We start from the raw sequence: 17,064 nt of genomic DNA on the forward strand, positions 1-17,064 counted from the left end.
AAATACAATAACATTTGAAGATGCCCTTAATAAAATACACAAGGAAATCCTTGCTTTTGTTGTGTAGATTATTGAAGCTAGCTTTTCTCAACATATTTCTCTTGCTTCCTGCAATACACTCAAAAGCTGTATGTTTTTTTTCTTATACATATTTCTCTTTCACTTTTAGAATTAATTCGCATATCTTGATGTACGTTTAATTAATTATTAATATCAACCATTGGATTTCATTCCATTTTAATGGAATCCAATGGTTTCAACATGGGTAATGGGCAGAGTGGAAAAACTGCTTAATCACTCATTTACAATTTTAATTACAATAATTTAACTGTAAAATTTATTAAATACATGCAGTTATTTTTAAAATTCATAGAACTTTTGAAAATAAATTTATCAAACATTTAATTAATTATCTTTACAGATAGTTATTTATATAATACAGTTAATGACAATTATTTTAGAACTACAACATTATTGAATTGATCCAACATCTCCTGAGGACTCGGTTAAAATTTTACTAATAAAAGGTTTCCATTCCCATAGATTGCCGGCAATTTAACTTATGTTAATCAATTATTGATATCAACCGTTGGATTTCATTCCATTCTAATGAAAATCCAACGGTTTCAACATGGCTAGTGAGTGGAGTGGTGAAGACGCGTAATCAATTAAAAAGCCAGATAACTTTCGTTTAGATTCCTTGAAGCTTCCAGGAAGTTTGATGGTAACTTCATCATGAGAGTTGCTTTTGTCAATATTTATCAATTATTAAGAAAGTCAATCTTTGACGAAGACTTGCTTTTGGAAATACATACATTAGCTTAATTTTTTTTTCCAGCAAAATAGTATATTTGCATGATTAAGTTCTTTGAATCAATATACTGCATTGGAGTTCATTTAACTAGCTTCCTGCAATACACTCAAAAGTCGTAAGTTCAATCTTCTACATCTCTCTCTTTTATTTTCAGAATTAATTTGTATATCTTGATGCTTAAAAAGTGCAAAAAAAAAAATTAATAAAATAGAAAGAAATCTTTGAATGTTAATTTTGTGCAAACTTTTTGCCTTTTCTTGGTTATTAGATGCTCTAATCGAGATTTGCTTAAGTAGAAATTGGCTTGCACACGCTCCAAGCAGCATGTGCAAAAAAATTTCTATTACGTTTTGAAATTTATCATGTTTAAATGAGAGTAAATGAGAGGCTGATGGATTGCCGTCTGTTTGTTTATAGAATAAGATCATTAGTTTTGAAATCAGAACCATTCTCAAGTTTAAAAACTTCTTAAGTTAGTAAACTCTGACTTTAATTATATTTAATCAAATTCGCTCACACCATCAAGGTTATTCTTAATATTTTTAATTATTTCTAGTGATATTTATTTAACTCTAATAATTTCTTTTAACATGAAGCTATTGTAAATTAGTCTGTTCTAAAACAAAACACAAGACCTAGGTCAAAGGACATCAGAAATTTGAAATTCCTTGGGCATGGATTAAGCAATATCTTGTAATTAAATGTTTACTTTTATTATATATAAGAACTATTTCAATATTTTTATTTTTTTCATTTTTATTAAAATAATAGGTTTTTTCATAAATTTAAATTATATATTTAAGTACAATATTAATATGAAATATTAATAAGTCTAAATAATATGAATTTTATAATAAATAAGTATATATTGTGTTATTTTTATTATGTAAAAGAATTATAATTAATTGCATTTTATTTTTTAAGTAACCTTACTGTTAACTTAAATAAAAAGTACTAGTTTATTAATAAACTTCTAGTTTTTATGAATAAAGTGAAATAATAAATTTAATATAAAGAATTTAAATAAACAATACCTTGCGTAATACACTAAACATTAATGTCATTCAATACAGCTTAAGTAATATAATGTGGTGCACTAAACTCACCCTATGTTTTTACAAATTTGATGCTTGAGACATTACATCTTTATTTTTGTGGCGCACATTATTTTGGATGAATCTTGTAGTTGCATAGTATTGTTTCTAGGATTTCACTTGATTTATTCTAAATTTTCAGGAAAAAAACTAATAGAAAATGACTTCTACGAGCATCCAAAATGTCTCTCATGGGAAATATGATGTCTTCTTAAGCTTTAGAGGAGAAGACACTCGTAAAAGCTTCACGGGTCATCTCTCTACGGCTTTGAAAAATAAACGCATTTATTTATTCAGGGATGACAAAGAACTTCAGAAAGGAGGATCCATTTCACCTGGACTCCTTAAAGCAATTGAAGAATCAAGAATTTCAGTTATTGTTCTTTCAAAAAACTATGCTTCTTCCACTTGGTGCTTGGATGAACTTGTTAAGATTGTTGAATGCAAAAACAGAGAAGATCAAATTTTTCCAATTTTCTATGATGTGGAACCAACTGTGGTGAGAAAACAGACAGCAAGTTTTGGAGAAGCTTTTGCTAAACATGAAGAAGTTTTTAGGAATAATGTAGAAAAGGTGCAAAAGTGGAGAGACGCTTTAAAAGTGGTGGCTAATAAATCTGGCTGGGAATTGAAGGACAGGTAATCATTCTTATTCTCTATTATTAATTCTGTTTTCTTTTTTCTTTTTTTTTTGGTTTTGCATGATTAGTAACTTTGAAACAGATTTTAGTATTCATGATTCAACACTTTTTTCAATTACAATAGTAGTATTATTAATGAATTAATATTTGCAAACGAAGATTTAAATTATTGTATTTTGAACTATTGAAGACTATATAATATGTTGTGATGCTTTGTCCTCTATTAATCAGATTTAAAAAAAAAAGAAACTTTATTCTTTGATTGACTCTTTGCTAAATACTAATAAGAGCAACGAACACCAATGATATATCAATATCATTGCATATTTAGCTAATCTAATTAATTTCATGTGTGTAATAATGATCTTATCAAAAACTTATCTAAAATCTCTTTCAATCTAATTTATCATGTTATAGAAAGAAATAATATATCAATAATGAATGAAAAAAACTGCAGAAGAAATTAAATAATTTTTGAACCCTCAAATCCCAATGCAACACAATCCATACCAATTTTATTGTGTCGAGTTTGAATTTTCTCATTCCAATTGCTTTTGACTTAACTATAGCAGGTTACTTAATTATATGACTTCAATTTAATGAAATGATATTGCAAAGTTTGGATTTTATACATAATATGAAATTGATTTGCTACTACTTCACACTAGCTTTACCACACCAATATTTTCTTGTTGCTTTCAATATACAGAAATGAGTCAGAATTTATAGAGGAAATTGTCAATGTGATATCAAGTAAAATTCATACAGAGCCAAAGACTGTTAAGGAGCTGGTAGGAATAGAATCGCGCTTGGAGAAACTCAGGTTTCTTATGGGTACAGGGTCTACTGACGTTCGTATGATAGGGATATGGGGTATGGGAGGTCTAGGAAAGACAACTCTTGCAAGAGTTGTTTATGACTTGATCTCTCACGAATTTTATGCGAGTAGTTTCCTTGCTGATGTTAGAGAAAGATCTGAAAAAGAAGGCAGTGTAATCTCTTTACAAAAGCAACTCCTTTCCAATTTACTGAATCTTGGAGATATTAACTTATGGCATGTAGATGATGGTATTAACATAATTGGAAGTAGGCTGCGACAGCAAAAGGTTCTTCTTGTAATCGATGATGTAGCTGATGTTGAACAACTACAAAGTTTAGCTGGAAAGCGTGATTGGTTTGGTCTAGGCAGCAGGATTCTAATAACAACGAGAGATAAACAGTTGTTGGTGGCACATGAAGTGGATGAAGAGCATATTCTTAACCTTGATGTACTAAATGACGATGAAGCTCTTCAACTATTTAGTATGAAAGCTTTTAAAACCCATCAGCCAGTGGGAGAATATGTGGAGCTGTCTAAACGTGTTCTGAGGTATGCCAGTGGTCTTCCATTAGCTCTAAAAGTTTTGGGATCCTTTCTTATTGGTAGATCTGTGGATCGGTGGAGAAGTGCCCTAGAGAGACTAAAAAGTGATCCTTTAAATAAGATTATGAGTATACTTCAAATAAGTTTTGATGGACTACAAGATTCAGAGAAGAAAATATTTCTCGATGTTGCATGCTTCTTTAAACAGAAGAATAGAGATTACGTAACAAAAATTCTAGAGGGATGTGGTTTTTTCCCAGTCATTGGAATAGAAGTTCTTATTGAAAGATCTCTATTAACAGTTGACGACTACAACACACTGGGGATGCATGATTTGTTACAGGAATTGGGACAGCTGATTGTTACAAGACAATCCCCCGAAGAACCTGGGAAACGCAGCAGATTATGGAGGCAAGAAGAAGTGCGCCATGTGTTGACAAAAAATGCGGTAAGTGAATTATTAAATGGAGAAAATGTTGTGCTCATTAATTTCCTTTACCCGGATGAATTTTAAAATTATTGTTTTATTTGCTTATCCTTTGCTTATATTTTCAGGGAAGTGAAGAAGTTGAAGGAATGATAATTGATGATTGTTTCTTTCCTGAAAATGAGGTGCATTTAAGTGCTAAAGCATTTTCGCTGATGACCAACCTAAGATTGCTCAAAATCGGTAATGTGCAACTTCCTGAAGGCCTTGAATACCTATCTAACAAGTTGCGGTTACTTGATTGGCATCAATATCCTTTGAAATCATTGCCATCAAATTTGCAATTGGATAAAATTGTTGAATTTGAAATGTGTTACAGCCGCATTGAAGAATTATGGAAAGGAATCAAAGTAAGATCAGTGTTTTTGTCACTAATTTATTTTTTTAGTGAATAATTGTTGATAACAATTTTATTATTATAGCTGTATATGAATTCAGAAATATCATTTTAACTCCCTTTTGTTTTCAACAGCCTTTAAAAACGTTGAAAGTTATGAAACTCAGCCATTCAAAGAATTTGATTAAGACACCAAACTCAATAGAGGTCCCAAACTTAGAGGTGTTGGATCTTGAAGGATGTACAAGGTTGCATGAAATTCACTCGTCTTTGTTACGTCACAATAAGCTGATATTGTTGAATTTGAAAGGTTGTACAAGTCTTACAACTCTTCCGGGTGAGATTTTTATGAAATCGCTTAAAACACTTGTCCTTTCTGGTTGCTTGAAATTGAGGAAATTTCCACACGTTGGGGGAAGTATGGAGTGTCTGCAGGAACTTTTTTTGGATGAAACTGATATCAAAGAAATGCCACTATCAATTGAACATCTATCAGGACTTGTTCAATTGACTTTGAAAGATTGCAAAAATCTCTCGAGTCTGCCGGTTACTATTAGCAGTTTAAAATGTCTAAAAAATCTAAAGCTCTCTGGCTGCTCGAAACTGAAGAAGTTTCCACAGATTGTGGGTATGGAAGGTCTGTCAGAGCTCTATCTAGATGGAACTTCCATTACAGAAGTGCCATCATCTATTGAGCTTTTACCTGGACTTGAATTGTTGAATCTGAATGACTGCAAAAATCTTGCGAGACTTCCCAGAAGTATAAACGGTTTAAAAGCCCTCAAAACTTTGAATCTCTCAGGCTGCTGCAAACTTGAAAATGTGCCTGACACGCTTAGGCAAGTAGAAAGTTTGGAAGAACTTGATATAAGCGGAACAGCTACAAGACGACCTCCATCCTCCATTTTTCTTATGAAGAATCTTAAAACACTCTCTTTTTCTGGGTGCAATGGACCACCATCAACTGCATCATGTCATTTGAACCTTCCTTTTAATTTGATGGGAACGAGTTCATGTCCTGTAGCTTTGATGTTGCCTTCTCTGTCAGGTTTGTGCTCTCTAACAAAATTAGATCTCAGTGACTGTGGTCTTGGGGAGGGAGCAATCTTGAGTGATATTGGCAACTTACACTCATTAAAAGCGTTATATCTGAGTGAAAACAATTTTGTTACGCTGCCAGCAAGCATTAGCGGTCTTTTTAATCTTGAATATCTAAAGTTGGAAGATTGTAAAAGGCTTCAATCTCTGCCACAACTTCCACCCAACGTACATAATGTTAGACTGAATGGTTGTGCATCGTTGGTGACATTATTAGGTGTATTAAGACTACGCAAGTCCAGCTGGACGACAATTTATTGTATAGACAGCTTGAAATTGCTCGGAAAGAACGATTTGGCAACTTCAATGCTACGAGAGCACCTTGAGGTCAGTCTATTACTCCGTATCTTACAGCTATGCCAAGATTATGCTTGACAATTAAGCAATGGTATGGACTTGTTCATATTTTATTTTTCAGTTGCAGGCAGTATCAGCTCCAGACAGTAAATTGAGCATTGTTGTCCCAGGAAGTGAAATTCCAAAGTGGTTCATGTATCAGAACGAGGGTTCTTCAATAACAGTCACAAGGCCTTCATATTTGCATAATGTGAATAAGGTTGTGGGATATGCTGTTTGCTGTGTTTTTCATGTCCCCAAGCATTCAACTGGTATCCGACGGACAATATGGAAGGGGCATTCATTTCTCACACATCTGTTGTTCTGCTCTATGGATTGTTCTAGTTTCTTTTATGGTATAGATTTTAGAGACAAATTCGGTCATCGTGGGTCTGACCATCTTTGGCTACTCTTTTTGTCTCGAGCAGAATGCGATAAGTACAAGTGGCATTTTGAATCTAATCATTTTAAGTTGAAATTTGCTAATCATTCGGCTGTGTCAAATACTGGATTGAAGGTGAAGAGGTGTGGCTTCCATCCAGTTTATAAGCAAGAAGTCGAGGAGTTTGACGAAACAACAAAGCAATGGACTCACTTTACTTCTTATAATCTGAATGAATTCCATCACGATTTTGTTGGATCAAATATGGAAGTAGCCACAACATCAAAGCGAAGCCTTGCAGAAAATGCTGGGGCAGCCGAAGCCAGTGGCAGTGGCTCCTGTGATGATGATGAGGAATCACCCCCTAAAAGATTTAGACAGCTTAAATGAAGGGCAAAGCCTAGAGTAACAGTGTAAGTACGCATCCCAATTTCAATTTATGTTCTTTAAATTTGCACATGGTATTTCATTTACTTTTTATTTATTCTAATCTTGCAATTTATTTTCACGTTAAATTACTAGAAATGCTCGACTTGGATTCAAAAGTTGGTCAGAATCAGAATGTTGAAGCTTGAATTTTGTGATTTCCCATCAGTTGAAAATTAAAGAAAGTGGGAAAATTAATCCTCCGTTTTCGTTTTCTTAACTGCATCTCTGTTTCATTGCAGTGTTCTCTCATTTTGTATCCATTATTACAAGTGCGAGTTTTTGGGTCCACTTGAAGGGGCTGAGGACTGGGATCAAAAAATGACGAATTGCATACCAATTTCTATAAGTGAACAAAATTTAAGAGTTATAAATCAATTCGTACAAGAAATACAAACGCTGCTTAATTATAATTTAATGTTTTTTCGCTTTAATTTAATGTTCTTCCCATGACGTGGCATAACCTAATAGGCCATATGTAGCCAAACCCGATACCTAATCGAAGTCGGTGATACTAACCCCTCTCTACTCCCTATAGAAATGGCAGCCACAATCTCCGCGTCAGCTTGTTCGGTCCCTTCAACACTCATTTGTCCCCAACGACGTCGTTTCAAGAAAAAAACGACAAATCATGTCGGGAAACTTAACTCCGGCTGCAACGTCTGCATAGGTAAAAATAACCTCTCAAATCTCAGTTCTGTTATCAGTTTTTCCAAAATCGATTCCTAATTTTTCTTTCTTGTTATTAATTTAATTGAATTTAATTAATATTATAGGTAATTTGGATGAGAAAGTGAGCGAGAGTGCTATTAAGCTTTTTTCTAATTCAAGCAGGGCGAGTAGTTGATGTATATATATACCATTAAGCTTTACGATATGAATCCGAAGAGATCGCCGATTATGCCATTAAGCTTTTTTCCGGCATTGTCACTCTCTACAATCGAACCATCAGATTTGCTGTACGTAACCTTTTTTTTTTCTTTTTTTTTTATATTTGTATAGTTTCATTAAGTTTTGGCTGAAATGCAAATAGGCCCAATTTCTATAGCTTTGAGATAATAACACTCTGTCCCTTAGTTTTCTTAAAATCACGAGTAAATGTCACACTTTGCAATTTGTTTTCGTTCGGGTCCTCAGTGAAAACAATGATTTCACAGTTATTATTCTCAGCTTATCCAGAGACATTTCACATTTGCTTCAATGTTTTGAGGAGTAAAACATTATACTTGCAAGTAGGTTGATATACAGTTGATACGGCAGTTATCCGCTGGGATATCCAAATTTTGCATATGTAGTGTTACTCCCGTTAAAATTTGGTCGATGGTTCCAACAATTGTTGAAGAGGATTTTTGTGTTAATTATTAAGGTTTTAGAGACTTTCTGGAGAATTTTAAGGTTAATTAAATGTTTTAAACAAACAGTGAAATCATGTTTATAATGTCCCACTTGAAGCTTTTTGCATTGACATAGACTTTGCTGAACAGCTTTCCGGGCAAGACAAAAACGCGCAAAACTCATCCATGACAACTACCCCTTTATCATCTCGTAAATCTAGGAGCGATACCCATGCCAGTTAACTGTATGGAACTTTCTCACCATTCGATGAGGATTTTAGGTCCCCATCATTATTCTTCCGAAGGTGATGTCTTTCTTCCTTTTTCTTCTGTACAGTGTTTTGATAGTATTTGTTTTCTTGCTTTGCTGAGAAACCTTCTTTTTTATTCAGAGCCGCCTCCTCCTGGTGTAACACTTGAAATTAATGGGTATGAGACACGTCTCAATGTTACCAATTATGATTACAGTCGAAGGGTTTTTGGGGCAACATTGGATAGTATTAGTCGCTCTAGATCTGGCCGCTATAATAGTAGTAATCGACATTACTGATGCTTATCATGTCACTTAGTCAAAAAGAACTCTTTTTCATGTGAAGTAAAAGTGTGGTACATTGTTACGGTTAAGGTAAGATAAGCTTGTTTCAGTTTCTAACTAGTTCCCGTAGGTGTGTCAACCCATGGCTGGACTTGAGAATGCTGTACTTAATTTTTTATCGTAAAAAATTGTTTGTTGTTTTAATTGTAAAAGTAGCATCTGTCATTATTCTGGACTGTGAAACCTGATAGGAGGCAGTTATTTATTTTTAACACTTGTCCTGCAATTAATTGAAATGTCTTTTTGATTGTTGATATAGTTAAATTAATTTTATCATGTTGCTGCGGTATTGGTTTGTAGACTTATTATTATTATTATTATTTGGGAATGAACAGGAAAACTGATGATTTATGTATTTGTGTTTATCATATATATGTTTATTTGTGTGCTTTCATACATGAATAACCCCAATCTTAATTTGTAAACTTCTCCTAACTTCTTCTTTATAAATAGTAATATATCTATAGAAGTTTCTTCGTTGCTAAAGTAGTTGATATCTGGTTGAGATTGAGATCTGACTTGCTTGATAATGTGGATGATTATAAACATATAGTAAACATGCAAATATTCAAGTAAACTGAAAAGGGTAAGTCAGGTATCTTGATTGGTTTAGTTCATAATTTCCTAATTTACTCCCAGGGACTGTTGGAGAGGGACTTCCTTTGATTTGTAGATGTCAAATTTGGGGTCCCCATCAAATCAGAGTCGGCAAGATATATTTTGTATGTCCAATACATTTTGCTTGATGCTATGATCGAACCTTTAATTAATTAATTAATTAATTAATTCTGAGCTCAGTGCTGCTTTTACTTGCTTGCTCAAGTAAATATTTATCACTTTGCTACTGGTCACTTATTTTTACTTTTAATTTGGGCTGTTTTTGTGAATTTCATTTGATTCTGAGTTTTTTCAATGAGAAGTTGTTTTTCGTAAAGTTATTGGCTGATTTTTGGGCCAAAACATTGTTTTTGCTTTAGACAGTTGTTGCTATCCCTCTACCTGATCTGGGATGCAGTGGGAAGAATTATATTGGTTTGAACCCATCCAGCTCCTTTCTGGCATTTTTTATATTTATGACACTGACCAAATTTTGGGTGGATTCAAAGGAAATTCTGTGAATTTAGAAGTTCTTTAGAGTGCCTTGTTATCACATTAGGTCCCATGTTTCTTCCTGCTCGACTTGTAGAATAGCCTGATGTACAAATGAACTGTTTGGCATCTGAATGGAAGCCTGATAGCTAGAATCGAAACAGGCCTGGAGTGCTGGAACACTTGTGCACTACCCTAGTGATTTGACACATGAACAATGGTCGAACAACAAACACATCATGCCAGAATTAAAGAAAAGTCCCCTTGTGGCGGTATAACCTTATCAGAACAGAGTCCAGATTTTTTTAGAGCAACAACACAGGATGTTCATATGGACTTCTACACACTTCTATTCGGTTATATAGCTATTCATACGCTATCTACATTGGATGGGGACAAACCTTGGGATGACTGGTGGTCTCCTTCTGTAGCTGATGATGGAACCTACCCGGATCTGGCTTAGCGGCTGTCTAGGCGTCCTTGCCATCAAGTAGCAGTCTTAGACATGCAAAGAATTAAATGAAATATGAGATGCTGCCAATTCTCTTGCAGCTTCCTTCCTCAATGAGTGCAGTACTCCCCCACATTATTCTGTCAGCATCCTTCCTCCATCGGCAGAACACAGCAGCATTTGATGGCATTCTGTTTGCAAGCTTCAGCATGGTGGATGGATGGTGATTGACAAAATGCTGAGACAGAGTATTGAGTGTGAAATGAGAGTGGATGTGGAGTTTTGTTGCTTTAGCTTGCGCTGGGGGGAGATTAAATAATTGCTGATTTAGGATTGTTTGAATGAACTTTGACGTTGTTTCTTCAGCCAAAGCATTGACGTCGGTTTTCATTGAGTGAAATTTTCTTTTGCTGGGCTGCATACGTGAATATGTTGACTTCATTCAACTTTAGAAAATAGTCCTACAGTGTTTAATACTTTATTTGCGATGAAGATTGCATTCGTAATACTTAGATTTTATGATCATGATTCTTTATCTTCTCTAGTAATAGAAAGGATCGTGCAATGATCATTGCACGATACAAAGTCACCATACACTAAACTAAAATACAAGAAAACATTCAAATGCTTCACCAATCTTTCTGGTGGCACATTGTTAAGGAAGTCCAGTATGCTGAGCTCACAGTATTGCATGATACAAAGTCACCATACACTAAACTAAAATACAAGAAAACATTCAAATGCTTCACCAATCTTTCTGGTGGCACATTGTTAAGGAAGTCCAGTATGCTTAGCTCACAGAGTGTAGGAGTAAGAAGGAGAAGAAGCTTTAGTCTCAGTCAGTCAGACATTTCAGCAATGCCAGCTCATCAGAGTTAGTTAAGCAAGTTGTCAGATCAGCACAAGTTTGTTAAGATTGTTATTAGTCATTTCGTATGTGTGTATAACGAAATGTAATTAGCTTAAGTTGCAGTCTTGTGCATGTATATAAGTTGAGTTGATTCTGTTGTTAATGTTTAAGAAAAATCAATAAGAAATAAAGTGATCTTGTCTCTGAAAAATATTTTCCTCAGAAACAAACAACTTCATTTTCTCTTTTATGGTGTCAGAGCCATCCATGGCTAGTTCCAGTACAATAAATCAAAATCGTTTAAATTTCAATCAAATGCATTCCACACAAACTTCATTTACTTTTGCTACAACAGTAAAACTCGATCGATCAAATTTCCTTCTCTGGCACAAATAAGTGATTACTTCAATCAGAGGGAACCGACTTGAAGGATTAATCTCAGAGAAGCAGAATATTCCAGAACAATATATTTCTCAGTCACAAGCTGATGGATCTGTGGAAAGGATTGAAAATCCAGCTTATGTCGACTGGAGAGCTCAAGATCAAACTCTGCTTAGCTGGCTTCTTTCAACAATTAGTAAAGATATCTTAAGCTCAGTTCTTAACTATGATACTTCTTTTGATATTTAGAGATCTATTGAAAAGCAATTTGGAGTACAATCTGAAGCAAAAATAATGCAACTTCGATATGAATTAGATACTCTGAGAAAAGAGTCAATGTCTATTGAAGATTATTGTTTGAAAATGAAAATGCTAGCTAATAAACTTGCATGTGTTGGAGATAACATAACTGATAAAGATTTGCTGATAAGGACACTAAATGGACTTGGATCTAGCTATCTAGATCTGGCTTCAATAATTACAGCCAATAAGATGAGTTATGATGATGCATATGCACTTTTACTGACACATGAAGCTAGGCTGGAACAAAATCAGAACCCTCAGGCCATGTTTAATGCAAATTATAGTATGATGAATACAAATTATTCACATATGAGGGGTGCTCCTAGGAGAAATGCCTATGGTAATGGTAATGCTACCTATGGACAATCTGGAGGCAGAGGTCAGTTTTTTGGTGGAGGCATGTTTTCTTTTTCTTATCCTAGAGGTTTTCCAGCTGGTAGTAGTATTGCTAGTGGTTTTGGTATAAGAAATGTTGCAGGTTTTGGAAGAAATTAGTTCATGCAGTCTCATAGGCCACCACAAATGAGGCACATGTTCTCTCCTGCTAATACTTCAAATGTTTCTGAATCAAGTGAGCCAATACCTTTATGTCAAATATGTCACAAGTAAGGACATACTGCTGATGCATGTTGGTATAGGTATGGTGATGCTTATGTTTCTTCACCTAAACAATTTGGGAGAGGAAAAATGATGGGATCAAAGACTGCATATATGGCTAATTTTGAGTCATTTCCTTATCAACTATCATCATTTGAAGATCCTTATGAAGCTTCAGATTCTGGCTCTCAATTCATGAACTATTCTCCTGCTTCTTCTTCTTATCCATCAGAGGCATTTACTCTGCCTGAAGCCTATGTTGCAAATGTAGAAGGTTCAACTGATGAAGGGTGGTATCTTGACAGTGGAGCTACACACCATATTACTAACAACATGGCAAATATGCATGTGAGAGAAGAATTCAAAGACTCAGACCAGCTGACCATTGGCAATGGACAAGGTTTGATCATTACTCACATTGGTGATGCATGCTTTAATCATAAAAGTTTCAAATCTGTCTACAAACACACACCTATAACACTCAAGGATATCTTGTTAGTTCCTTCAATTACTAAGAATTTAATAAGCATATCCAAATTAACAACTGGTAATAATCTTTCTATTGAATTTGTTGGCAATATGTGTTATGTAAAGGATTCACTGAAGGGACAAGTACTTCTGCAAGGTCTTGCTGAGAAAGGGTTGTATAAGTTGTTGTTAAAATCATCACAGTCTCCCACTTCCTTCGTGTGTCAAGTTTCTTCAAATCAGCCTCTGTCTATTTTATCAACATGTCATGTTTCTTTTTCTGTTGCAAATAATGTTCAGAATAAACACTCAAGTTCTAAAGCTTGTTTTCAAACTGATGTTTTCTCTTGTAATTCATTGGTCAGAAAAGTTGATATTCTTCATAGAAGATTTGGTCATCCTCATCATAATGTCTTCATACATTTGCTTAAGAATGATCAAACTATTAATCTTTCAACTTATCTTATTAACCAAGCTGCACAATAAATATGTGAGGCCTGTCAAATGGGAAAAAGTCACATATTGCACTTCCCTGTCACAGAAACCAAAACTTCTCAAGTGCTTGAACTAATTCACATTGATTTATGGGGCCCTTCACCTATCCTTTCTAAAGCTGGTTATGTCTATTATATCAGCTTTGTTGATGACTTTAGTAGATACACCTGGATTTATCCATTAAAATTGAAATCAGAAGCCCTACAAGTTTTCAAATTGTTCAGATTGCAAGCTGAAAAAAAATTTCAATGTCCTATTAAAATGTTGTAATCTGACTGGGGGGGAGAGTATAGAGCATTTACTGATTTTTTGAACCAAAATGGAATCATATTCAGACACTCATGTCTCTATACACATCACCAAAATGGGGTAGTTGAGAGAAAACATAGGCATGTTGTTGAGTTAGGACTCACACTTCTAGCTCAAGCTAAATTACCCTTAACCTTTTGGTGGGAAGCTTTCCAAACAGCAGTTTACCATATTAACAGGTTGCCTTCTGCAACTCTGAAGTTCCTTACTCCATATGAAAAGTTGTTTAAACATAAACCAGACTACAAAATGCTTAGATGTTTTGGTTGTGCATGCTATCCATATTTGAGAGATTATAACAAGCATAAGTTTGATTATCATTCTAGCAAGTGTGTCTTCATTGGTTACAGCCCTTCTCATAAAGGATACAAGTGTTTACATCCATCTGGTCAGGTTTATATAGCAAGACATGTTGTCTTTGATGAGTCCTCTTTTCCTTATTCCTCATATTCTGCTTTTGCTTCTAATAAATCAAACTCATGTCAAAACTTGTCTTTCACTCCTCAGCAAGTGTATCAGCTATCCACTTTGCCATTATTCTCAACTTCAGATGATACAGCACTCATGATCCTATCTCTGTAAGTTCCACCAGCAGCAGTTCTCATCATTCAGTTCCTCCTGATCATAACAACCATTCTCATCCATTGTCACAAACAAACACATCACCAATCACTAATACAGAGCCTAATACTGAGCTTCATACTTCTTTACCAATTCAGCCAATCACCACCAACATACCTCTCATTTCTCAAACATCACTAAAAACTGATCAAAACTCATCAGCTCCAGAAAACACAACAATTCAACACTTCTTTAAACACACATCCTATGACAACTAGGAGTAAGATTGGCATTTTCAAACCTAAGCTCTACAATGTAGCTCTTGTTCATAAAGAGCCAGAATCTGTAGAAAAAGCTATGCAAAATCCTAAATGGTTTGCAGCTATGGAGGAAGAATATAGTGCTCTACTCAAGAACAATACATGGTCTTTAGTTCCAAGATCAGATGGTTAGAAGACTGTTGGAAACAAGTGGGTATATCGAGTTAAGCATAACTCAGATGGAAGTCTAGCCAAGTACAAGGCTAGATTAGTTGCTAAGGGATTTCAACAAATTGCAGGGGTAAATTACTTTGAAACTTTCAGTCCAGTGGTAAAATCAGCTACTATTAGAGTAGTGATTAGTTTGACTATTATAAATCAGTAGCAAATCAAGCAAGTAGATGTTAATAATGCTTTTCTTAATGGGGAGTTAACAGAAGAAGTTTTTATAGATCAACCAGCAGGGTTTGTTGACAGTCAAAAGCCAAACTTTGTGTGTAAACTCCATAAGTCACTTTATGGTCTCAAGCAAGCTCCACGAGCTTGGTATGAAAAGTTAAAAGGGTGTTTGTTACAGTGGGACTTTGAAAACTCAAGAGCTGACACATCTCTGTTCATTAAGAAAACTACATGATATTGGTACTGATTTATATTGATGATATCTTAATCACAGGACCAAATAGTGCAGAACTAGAATATTTCATTGCCAAGTTTAATGCAGTTTTTGCACTCAAGGATTTGGGTACTCTCTCTTATTTTCTGGGCATAGAAGTCTTATATGGTGCAGATTGCATTCATCTGTCTCAAAGGAAATACATAAGAGATCTACTGACTAAGGTTCAGTTGCTTGAATGTAAATATATTGACACACCTATGAGTACTGGAATTAAGCTGCAAAAAGAAGATCAAGGACATCTAGGCCAATACATTGCTGATGCTATACACTACAGGAGTATTGTAGGAGGTATGCAGTATCTGGTTTTAACAAGGCCAGAGATTGCCTTTGCTGTAAACAAATTAAGCCAGTATGTTTCAAGTCCTACAATGCAACATCTTATAGCTTGTAAGAGAGTGCTTAGATACTTAAAGTCTACTCAAGATTATGGACTTAAGTTTGCTCATAATTTGATTTCATGGTCATCCAAGAAGCAGTCAGTCATTGCTAGATCTAGTGCTGAGAGTGAGTATAGGGCCTTAGCTTCAGCTAGTGCAGAGATAAGCTGGTTACAATCTTTGTTTTCTGAAATTGGTTTGTGTTGTTAAGAGATACCCACTATCTGGTGTGACAACACCAGTGCCACTAAGCTAGCTCATAATCCTATTTGCCATTCTAGAACTAAACACATCGAGCTTGACTTACACTTTATCAGAAACAAAGTGATTGTAGGGGAGTTAAAAATTCAGTATATTCCCAGTGAAGAACAGATTGCTGATATCATGACAAAACCCCTCTCTTTTGTTCATTTTAACTATCTGAGGTCAAAGCTCAATGTGCAGCCTTGCCCCTTGAGTTTGAGGGGGGCTGTTAAGGAAGTCCAGTATGCTGAGCTCATAGAGTGTAGGAGTAAGAAGGAGAAGAAGCTTCAGTCTCGGTCAGTCAGACGTTTCAGCAATGCCAGCTCATCAAAGTTAGTTAAGCAAGTTGCTAGATCAGCACAAGTTTGTTAAGATTGTTATTAGTCATTTCGTATGTGTGTATAACGAAATGTAATTAGCTTAAGTTGCAGTCTTGTGCATGTATATAAGTTGAGTTGATTCTGTTGTTAATGTTTAAGAAAAATCAATAAGAAATAAAGTGATCTTTTCTCTGAAAAATATTTTCCTCAAAAACAAACAACTTCGTTTTCTCTTTCACATATGCCTCTTTAGCGGGACAATATATCTACAACAAGCAGCTACAACAAAAGAGAATGTCATCAACCGGATTTGCCCCCAGCAAAATATGCCAAGGGTCCAACCATAGCAGCGTTGATATACGTTGCCGGTTCTGAGTGACTATAGTCGCTCCGATCATCTGGGAACCCATCATTCTGGTTCGGGCCTCCGACAATGGCTCCAACTAGGATGTTAGGGTTTGATGAGTGGAAGAATGGCTCGAATCCACCATCACAACGGATGCTTTGAGGATGGTTTGCCAATGAGAGTAAAGAAGATCCTCTATGATGAATCCTCCTCGAGAAATTTGGTCCAAAACCAACCATGTAGGACATTTTTAATGGGTTTACACCTAATATATAGTCTACCTGAAATTTTCCAAATATAATTACATTAGTTTAAGAATCAAAGCTCAGTGGAAATCAAATTAATAATCAACGGGACACATATTACGAGTAAATCTTAGAGCAACTTGCCTGTCTTTTTGCAAGGTTTGTGAGTAAGCCTTCCTTCAACAT

The 17,064-nt window shown here is 35.0% G+C and overlaps 2 protein-coding genes across 12 annotated transcripts; one reads left to right on the forward strand and one right to left on the reverse strand.

The window, feature by feature from the left end:
* The first annotated feature begins 729 nt into the window (after positions 1 to 729).
* Positions 730 to 9,258, forward strand: LOC102629661 (disease resistance protein RUN1-like). 11 transcript variants are annotated; one of them, XM_052444509.1, is made up of 10 exons: positions 778 to 929; positions 2,051 to 2,547; positions 3,259 to 4,360; positions 4,468 to 4,749; positions 4,872 to 6,161; positions 6,253 to 6,965; positions 7,221 to 7,648; positions 7,755 to 7,937; positions 8,463 to 8,617; positions 8,705 to 9,258. In XM_052444509.1, the coding sequence occupies exons 2-6, from the start codon at positions 2,069 to 2,071 to the stop codon at positions 6,940 to 6,942; spliced, it is 3,843 nt and encodes a 1,280-aa protein (XP_052300469.1). In that variant the 5' UTR covers positions 778 to 929; positions 2,051 to 2,068; the 3' UTR covers positions 6,943 to 6,965; positions 7,221 to 7,648; positions 7,755 to 7,937; positions 8,463 to 8,617; positions 8,705 to 9,258. The 11 variants fall into 11 exon arrangements, with proteins under 11 accessions (XP_052300476.1, XP_052300469.1, XP_052300472.1 ...); XM_052444512.1 differs by having other exon boundaries at positions 7,813 to 7,937; XM_052444511.1 differs by having other exon boundaries at positions 7,517 to 7,648.
* A 7,329-nt stretch (positions 9,259 to 16,587) lies between these two features.
* Positions 16,588 to 17,064, reverse strand: LOC127898757 (endoglucanase 9-like). Its single transcript, XM_052431247.1, has 2 exons — positions 17,023 to 17,064; positions 16,588 to 16,914 (listed from the first exon to the last, which is right to left on the reverse strand). The coding sequence occupies exons 1-2, from the start codon at positions 17,062 to 17,064 to the stop codon at positions 16,588 to 16,590; spliced, it is 369 nt and encodes a 122-aa protein (XP_052287207.1).

Source organism: Citrus sinensis, chromosome 7, assembly GCF_022201045.2.
Source record: "Citrus sinensis cultivar Valencia sweet orange chromosome 7, DVS_A1.0, whole genome shotgun sequence".
Classification (NCBI taxonomy): Eukaryota; Viridiplantae; Streptophyta; class Magnoliopsida; order Sapindales; family Rutaceae; genus Citrus; species Citrus sinensis.